Source organism: Mustela nigripes, chromosome 12 (genome assembly GCF_022355385.1).
Source record: "Mustela nigripes isolate SB6536 chromosome 12, MUSNIG.SB6536, whole genome shotgun sequence".
Lineage (NCBI taxonomy): Eukaryota > Metazoa > Chordata > Mammalia > Carnivora > Mustelidae > Mustela > Mustela nigripes.
The window spans coordinates 27927646-27936973 of NC_081568.1; the positions used below are offsets into that span (position 1 = coordinate 27927646).

At 40.0% G+C, this 9328-nt stretch overlaps 1 protein-coding gene across 2 annotated transcripts in view; it reads right to left on the bottom strand.

The window, feature by feature from the left end:
* LOC132027749 (UDP-glucuronosyltransferase 3A2-like) overlaps positions 1-9087 on the bottom strand; it is a 28708-nt gene extending 19621 nt beyond the window's left edge. Inside the window, exons 1-3 of one of the 2 annotated variants that reach the window (XM_059416490.1) lie at positions 8991-9087; positions 5791-5892; positions 3073-3078 (exon numbers count right to left, since the gene is read on the bottom strand). In XM_059416490.1, the coding sequence (XP_059272473.1) occupies positions 3073-3078; positions 5791-5892; positions 8991-9087 (205 nt within the window). Of the gene's footprint in view, positions 1-3072; positions 3079-3544; positions 3551-5790; positions 5893-8990 lie in introns of both variants that reach the window. The other variant, XM_059416491.1, reaches the window with a different exon arrangement.
* Positions 9088-9328: the final 241 nt, after the last annotated feature.

The window sequence follows — 9328 nt, forward strand, 5'->3', positions numbered from 1 at the left end:
CTATCTTTGCAGCTTTCCTGTAAATCTACCATTATTCCCAAAAAACCAAATGTATTTTTAAAAATACAAAAACAAAAAGCCTATAAACACCCACACAAAGAAAAACATGATCCAACTGTACATACTGTGTTCAAGAGACTCACTGTAGGTCCAATGAGACAGACAGACAGGAAAATGATGGGAAAAGAAATTCTAAGTGAAGAATAAGCAAAAGAAAGCAGATGACCAAATATCAATCACAACAGATTTTAAATCAAGTAAGATTGCAAGAAACAAAGAAGGACATTAAATATTAATAGATGTTCAACACAGCAAGAAGATAGGACTATTATAAGCACATATTCACCTAATGAGAGACCATAAAAATAGCTAAAGCAATAACTGACAGCTGGATATTTCAATATCCACTCTTCAATAATAGATAGAAAAACCAGAAAGAAGATCAGTTAGGAGACAGAAGACGTACACACATTGATCCACTTGGTGTAATAGACATACACAGAACACTCTGCCCAACAGCAGCATACACATTGTTCTCAAGAGTACATAGGACATTTTTCAGCAGAGTCCATTGTTTAGCCACAATAAGTCTCAATAGGTGTTAAAACATACTTATCACAGGCTATCTAACCACACCAGGATGAAGTTAGAAATCAACAGCAAAAAAAGAAAAAAGAAAGAAAGAAAAGAAAAGAAATCAACAGCAGACAGAAAACAGAAAATTCACAAATTATGGAAATTAACATCCTTATAAATAATGCACATATCAAAGAGAAATTACAAGGGAAATCATAAAATACTTACAAAAAATTAAAAATGGTATACAACACACCAAAAGCTATGGGATGCCAAAAGCAGCGGTTAAAAGGGAACTTGGAGTTTTAGTGCTTATCTTAAAAAGGAAGTTATCAAATCAATACCCTATTCTTCCACCTTAAGACACCAGCGAAGAAAGTGTACTAAACCTCAAACAGAAGGCGAAATTGACAAAGACTGGGGGAAACTAATGAAATTGGAAATAGAAAACCAACAGAAGTCAATAAAAGCAGAGCCAGTTCTTTGAAAATATCAAGAACATTTACAAACAAGAAAGATACAAATTATTAGCACCACAGATGAAAGAAGGAACACCACTAATTACCACACAGAAATGAAAAGGACTATAGGAGAACGGGTGATATGGACAAATTCTTAAAGACAGAAACTACCAAAGTTAACTAAAAGAAGAAAAAGGCATTCCAAAGAGACCTATAAAGACAAAAGGTTGTTCCATTTGAGTAAAGAGCACAGAAACTCTTGCCATATAGATATCCAAAATATACCTGAAGGTTACACATGTGTCTCCACACACCAAAGACACAACACACAGCATGAAGCAAGACTCCTTATCCTCTACAGATTTTCAGACATTACTGATTATGAATGACCAAGGCACTGCTTCATTTCTCTACATGCACAATGCTGGTCTTTTGAACAAGACATTCAGTGAAACATTCAGCTCCCTCAACAGCCTCAGGCAGCAGGTCTCATAAAATGCCATAATCGACTTTCTTATAAAAGATCCAACTGAAATAAATGAAACAGGATGTTCTCATCATCAGTCAAACATGAAGGGAAACACCCATTCCAGCCCCACCACCGACTACCATAAAAGCCCAAAAGCATCCTCTTTTCCCTGCTCTCTCAATGTATGTTTGGACCAGATTGAGACTTTCTTTACTCTCTCCATGAAGCCTGATTATGTTATTAATAAGCCATTGCATATTTTTAAATATTTTATGTTTAAGTAATCTCTGCATCCAAAGTAAGGGCTCAAACCCACAACCCCAAGATTGAACGTTGCATGCTCTACCAACTGAGTGAGCCAGGAGCCCCTAATAAACCACTTTATAACCTCTTTGTGTGTATACAAGGCTATAAATCTCAACATTCCAATCTAACTTTGGGGTGGGGAGAAGTTAGAAATCAACAACAGTCTCTCAGGGTGGCTACAACAATTTCAGAAGAAACAATAGTTTTACCCAAAGTCTTCCAGAAAAGTGAAAGAGGAATACTATCCAATTCACTCTGTCAGGAAACTATTGCACTGATAATATTGCCAGAAAAAAGAAAGAAAAAAATCCCAAGAAAATCAGAGAACCATGGAACCACATGGACACGGATATAAAATTTAAACCAAAATTGAACAAATTACATCGAAAATTACATAAAAGAGAAAACACATTGAGACCAAGTGGAATTCGTTCCCAGGACAAAAGGTTAGTTTAACACTTGTAAATCAGTGTCACTCATTATTTTGACAAAACAAGCAAAAAAAAAATCATATATTCATACCAATACATGCCACAGAAGCATGAAATTAGACTTCATCGAGTTAAATATTCTGCTCTTCCAAAGAGAGTGAAAGATAAGTCATGGATTGGAAAGAATATTTGCAGATTTATATCTGATAAAAGACTTATATCCAAAATATCTGAAGATTCAATAATAAGAACTATTTATAATAATAACCCAATTTATGAATGGCAAATTTGGCAAACAGTTACCAGTAAAGATAAATGAATGACAAGCACATGAAAAAAATGTACAGCATCATTAGTGATAAAGGAAATGCATGTGAAAACCACCATGAAATACAACTAAACACTTACACAATGGTGACTAAAAGCGAAAAGACTAACCTTATCAAGTATTGGCAAGGATGTGGTATGCATAGAACTTGCAGTCACTTCGGCTGTGAGAAGGAATGTTACAGCCTCTTGGGAAATGGTGTGGCCCTTTCTTCAAAAGTGAAATATACACCTAACATACGGTTCAGCTACTGCACTCCTACCAGTTAATCCAAAGAAAAGATAATACATGTTTATACACAGGCTTGTACACAACTCTTCACAGCAGGTTTATTTGTAATAGCTCAAATAGGAGACACACTTAATGCCCATCAACAAGCAAATAAATAAAAACATTGTGGCAATAAATACATTGAACATTATTCAGCAATAAAAGTGAGTGAACTATGCATACACACATTATAAATGAATCACAAAATACTTTTTGTTGAGTTCAATAAACCAAAATCTGAGACAGCATAATTGTGATCTGATTTCTATAAAATCTATATGATACAATCTGACATAGGGTGACATATTGGGGATCATTAGGAAATGGGAATGGAAAGGTGGGAGAGTCAGGAGGGGAGATTGCAGAAGGACATTAGACATCTTCTAGTGAGGAACAAATATATTTGTTATCTTGACAATGTTGATAGTTTCACAGGTATAAATACAGACATATGTTATCATATGTATATATCCAAAGGTAACAAATTGAAAATATTATTTCCATACAATGGTTTAAATAATGAAGATAAGGAACTTCAATCTGTGCCCACAAGAAGATGACAGGACCATATTGAAATTCTTTACTAAATAAAACCAGACCAAATACATGCTAAAATGGTTTTTAGACATTGCAACCCAGGTAGTACAGGATATTTGTGGACAGCTGGAGAAAACTTCCAAGATAGAGCTCATGAAGGAGATACCCAGATCTGGCCTGGCCATCTCCCTGAGGGAGCACATCAGATTTGGGGCAGGATATGGCAGCTGGAACTCACAGGGCAGAATACCACAAGAGAGTTATGGGGAGAGAAAGCTCTGGGGTTGGGTTCTTCCTGAGAACGGTCAGTGCAAACATGGGAAGAAACTACCCAAGGCACCATAAAGAATGAAACACAACAAAACCCAGAGGTTATACAGAGCCTCTTCTCAAGCTACTACTCAGTCTTGAGAGTTATTGAAGATCTATGGAAAGCTCCCCGATCAGCTAGATAAAGGTGCATTTTGATCCAACTTCTGTAATTTCTCTCAATAGGATCTAAAATTCAGAGGAAAATAATGGTTGTAATTTATTAAACTCTATAGACCCCAGCAATAAGAAACTGACCTCCCCTTGGTAACAGCAGACTAAGATACTGGGTTTTTTAACTCCCAGGGCTAAAGTGAGCACTGCTTCATAGATAAACTAAGGAGCCCATGAGTCTAATCAAAGCTTGAATTTCAACATAGAGCTTCCTTACATTAGCTACTGATCTCCTCTCCTGCCTCCATACCCAAAGAAAGCTGGACTAAATGACTTCAAGGGGTGGAATTATCTGGTCAGGACAATATCCCACCAGGCAGAAATTTACTTAAATGTTTGTAGGCAAGCCCCCTGAGAACCAAAGATGTAAGTGCACAGATCCCCAATACAAAAGAAGAACTGTCATCTGGAGAATATCTATCTACCTGGTAAAAGGAGAGGCATGACAAGCTCTCTTAGGAAAAGGAAGAGTCAGAATTGCAGACAATTAAGTCCATTTGAAATTGGCATCTTAAACTTGTGATTTCAGTTATTGATTAGAACAATCCTATGTCTCAGCAATATAAAATGGAGCTAACTGAGTTTTTCTGCAGCCATTTATTCATGAAAGTTATAAATAAAAACCTTATGGGGAAGTTATCCAAGCAGGCAGTTAATGCAGGTTCTAAAGTTTCAATATTGAGTGTGCAATCAAGTCAACAAAAATAACCCAATCACATGTTTCTTTATTTGCAGACCTCCCCCAAGGTCTACTGCTGAAGAGAAAATAATCTATTTCAAAACCTCAGAAATCCCCAGTGAATGGTAAATGTTGCAAGAAACTCTGGACTAGTAAAACTTGGAAACAAGAATAAGACTAAAAGAATCCATGGGTCCCCTGAATGGTTAGTAGTTTTGAGTGTAGGTATATTTGTCAAAGAGGTAGAATGTCTACAGCTTTCAGCAGTTCCTCAATCCATAGAAATCACCAAAATGAAACAATCATGGACTACAACTACCATGGTTGTCAGTCAAGGCAAATACACAATTAGACTGACAAACAAAGGGATGTGTATAGGAAGGATAGAAAGGATATCCAGTGAACAAAATAGAAGCCAATTTAGATGATTAAACCGTAACAGAGCCTGAAGTTCAACTCCAAATGTTCATAATTGCTCATATTTGTTTTCATCAAAAATGATTAATTTGGGTTTTTTTAAGTAAAGTTTCAGCAATTCTGAATGAGAAACCCAGAGTTAAAGTTCCAGATCTACCCAACTCTATTATTCACCTGCTATGTGAACATGAACAAATCTTTTGAGTTCTTCGGTCCTCTATATTCCTGTCTGTCAACAAGAGACTTGACCTGATTGATGAGTTTCATCTTAGCTACAAATTTTTTGGATCCAGTGACCCAAGAACATCTAACATCACTATGCACAAAGTCAAGGACAGTCAGTGACTTCTCAAGAAAATAGGATCATCCCACTGATAGATTCTGATCCTAGGATATGACCAAAAGACATTCTTTTAAGAAGCTTTCTTAAAATTCTGGTCTCATAACAAGAGTAGAAAGTAACCTATAAAAGAGAAAGAACAGCTCTCCTTACATAACAGAAGCTAGAAATATGACTAAACCGTTCTGTTCAATACAATTAAAGGCACACCACAGAGCAGCAATTATCAAAATGATCATAATCATGTATGGAGGTTTGCCTGAAATGAAGTGACACCTAGGTAAGGGGGTAAGCCATGGAGTTATGGCATGTGGGGTCCTGGTCTATACAGCCTATTATAATATCCAGCAGGTAACATAAAAACAGACACACACAGATTTTTCCCCTTCTTTCAATATAGCTAGATTCAAACAGATTTTGTGCTAAGCAGTGCTGTACAGAAGACACTGTCTCTCTGGGATAGAAGAATGAAATGATTCATAAAAAAACATACCTGGGATTAAAAATTCTTCTATGTGAAGAAACATAGTGACATTATGACCATGATCTTGAAGAATCTGAGATACCCGGTCCAGCAGGAGATAATGGCTTCCACCTAGGAACAATATAAAATTTCATTTTTGTAAAAATGTGAACAGAGTCTGAAATTGATGTGGAGGATGGGGATATGCAAGATAAGGGGGCAGAGTAGTGTTCATGGTGATCCAAGGAAAATAAATTACTTCCGTACCCCCATCTCACTCTGGATATGCTCCAACAAAGATATCTCTGTCTGGTCTGTCCAAATCTTGACCTGGGGCAATCCTCCATCAGACACTTCCTTTTGTGACTCATAGTCTTCATGTCAGTGTGATGAGCTTCTCTTCTTGGGCCTTAAGGAATTCCTGATCTGAGGTACATACTGATATTAGCCAGACCTTAGGAGACACCATGCCCTAAAGAAATAACTGTACTGGAAATTAGAAACAGTGCTGTGTGGGATTGGGAAGGGTGCGTAGTGGACAATCAGTCAGAGCTCTTTATAGAATACTTCTGTCTGGAAATTCATGTTAGAGTGGGAACAGACCCATGGGAACTTAAATAACAGTCCAAGAAATAGGATTTGAAGCAGAAGGACGTAGACCCACCCTTTAGAATCAAAATCCTGGGAGATTCAAATATACTTGGCAGGATGTTTCAGGCCTGAAAATTGCTGAACATCTAATTAAGGCATTCAGGATAACTATGAACCCTTGGGTGGAACTACAGGATCCTGTATGTGACAGACTGGGGTGTCACCCATCCTAAGACTCCTGAGATTCTAAGGAATGAGAACTTTGATCTTCTGGGAGGTACAAGTTCTATCAATGATTTTCTAGAACCATGAGTGATCACGGGACCTCTTTTATTTTAGTCTATGGGTCTCAGAGACAGAGAATGCCATATCAGTAATAAAGGAATAGAATTTGCCCACACTAAGAAGTGGGATTGTTAGCAAGATGAAGATTTCATGATTATTGGGTCAGCAGAGAGGGATGTAGGACTATCGGAAAGGTGTGTATCTGTGGAAATCACTCTAGTCTTTTATATCTGTGCTTGTCCTGCCTGAGGTAACAAGGATTATAGAAAACAAAAACCCCTACTCTCTCAGACTGCCTGCTCTGCCTTCACATTTAGCCCTTGGAAAGAAAGGACACACGGGACAAGCCATCTACAGAGGCAGCCATTCCTGAGGTCTTGGTGAGCCCAGTGCATTCTGGGCTAGAGGTGAGGCTTCCAGTGTCTCCAAACCACACCTACTCCCTCTCAGAGTCTGGAGGAGACGTGCTTTGAAGAGTAAGGAAGTTTGTTTTCTTCTAGTTTTTGTTTTTTGCCACTATTATTAAAAAATTGATTTAAAATAAAAATCAAGGTTTTTAAAATACTGACTTTTAGGAATCCTTACTGTATAGAGTTTGGGGAAGAAGACAGGTTGAAGGTAAGAAACAGTGTGTAAAGTCCAAGTGTGTCTATCATGAAGGTCTGATGTGCTCTTGCAAAAGGCCCCTCATTCCCCTGACCCTCAGAGTGCCTCTCAGGAAATAAAAAGAGTGATGCCCAGTTAGATGAACTCAATGGTTTCTTAAAGTCTAAGATCCCAGATTCACAGGGATCTAAAAGTGATCATCAGAGCCCCCTATCCTTTCACAATGGATCCAAAAGAGTCTTGAGGAAATTCTATCCTATGATGCCTCCTTATCCTGATAAATGTTCTTATTCCCCTTCTGTTGCCTTTGGAGGCAAAAAATAAAGGAAATAAACCTGAGCTCACATAGAACTAACTGCTTCACTGTCTTTCAAAACCTTCCACCACCAAGGGTGAAAAAAGAGAGGGGATCCCAAGATCTTGATTATCCTGGGGCCCCCTCCTCTGCCCTGTCAGTTCTCCAGGTGTCTTATTAATGACACATTCCCATTCTATACTGTTGCCCCCAAAAGCCCCCATCCTTGGCCTCCAAGAGCCTGATACTTACCTCACCTTCCACTTTCTACTGGCATCTACTGCACACCCCCAGACTTCTAGGGTGTACCTCTCAAAGTGCCTACCTTCCCTAGAGTAGATGACTCAAGGTCTCCAGGTCATCACTGGAACTAAATTCTGGCCCCAGTTATGCACAATGGGAATCACCTCCAGAGCAGATAAAAAGAGAGGAAAGGAGGGGCACCTGGGTGGCTTGGTGGATTAATCCTCTGCCTTCAGATTGGGTCACGATCCCAGGGTCCTGGGATCGAGCCCTGCATCGGACTCTGTGCTCAGCGGGGAGCCTGCTTCCCCCTCTCTCTCTGTCTGCTTGTGATAATGAAAGACCCCCCCCTCACCGTCGTTAACTAATTAACTGCTCTTTTGTTGTGTAAGAGTACCCCTCCTCCCCTTGCAATGAAAAGACCCTTCCCCCAGGGTTGAATTCAATGTAACTGCTCTTTTGCCTTTCTGTAACCTCTTGGCTTTTAGGGCATGACACTTGTCTCCTGTTTGAACAAGATACCTTCTCCTAATAGCCAAGGCATGGTCACATAGGCAAGGGGGCTGCATGGTCACGTAGGTCACGTAGACAGGGGGCTGCATAGTCAGGTAGGCAGGATGTCTTTCTGCTGAGTAATAAGGTCAAACTTCCCCTCTTTGTTTCCCCTTCCCGCCTTTCTCTTCGCGCGAGGGGGTCTTCCAAAGCCAATCCGCTAACACCAAGTATGCCTTTTTTCAAATGTTCAAATTGTCAGCCAATCGGCCCCGTCCCATCCGGGACTTGTTTGTACCTGTCTATAAAAATCCTGCACCACCCCAGCCAGGTGTGCTCAGCTAGCAGGAGCTGCTGACCACCCGCAGGCGCGCGCTGACCATCCGCAGGCGCCTGCGTAACAATAAAGAACCTCTTGCTGTTTGCATCCTGTGGCAGTGTTGAATTCTTGGGTAAGGGGATCCGCAGGTCTTTCAATCTCTCTCTGTCAAATAAATAAATAAAATTAAAAAAAAAAAAAAGAGAGAGAGAGAGAGCGAGAGAGGAAAGGAAACTGCTTTTTCTTTCTCCAGACCCACTCCCTCTTCTCCCTAGTGTGGGATCCAAGCCCTGTTTGGAAAACCATATGGAATGACACTCTGACCCAGGGCTGTCTGCCTGAGCCATAGCTGAGGTGCCTAGGAAGCAGCTGTCTCTAATTCTTCTGCCAAGTCCTCACCTAGGGAAGATGATACAGTCATAATTTTGGCAGCCTCTGAGAGCAGGAATCCAGGCAGAAGGAAGGCAGCAAGCAGGAGTGTCCACTGCCCCGCCATGCTGACTCCTGTTCTAGCTTCAGAGCACAACCCTGTGCCCAGAGCCCTGTCCCAGGAGAACTGCCCAGTAACCTGTGGATTCTGGAAGCATGTGCTGTGTTGGCAGCCAAGGAAATGTGTTTGCAAAGAGCTGGGGAAGAGGAGAGGAGTGGATTTTGCCTCTCTTCCTGTTTGTTAATTCTTATGCAGCTGTTCCTCCTCTCAGTAATCACTCCACTGGTTAATGTGTCCTCACCCTCCC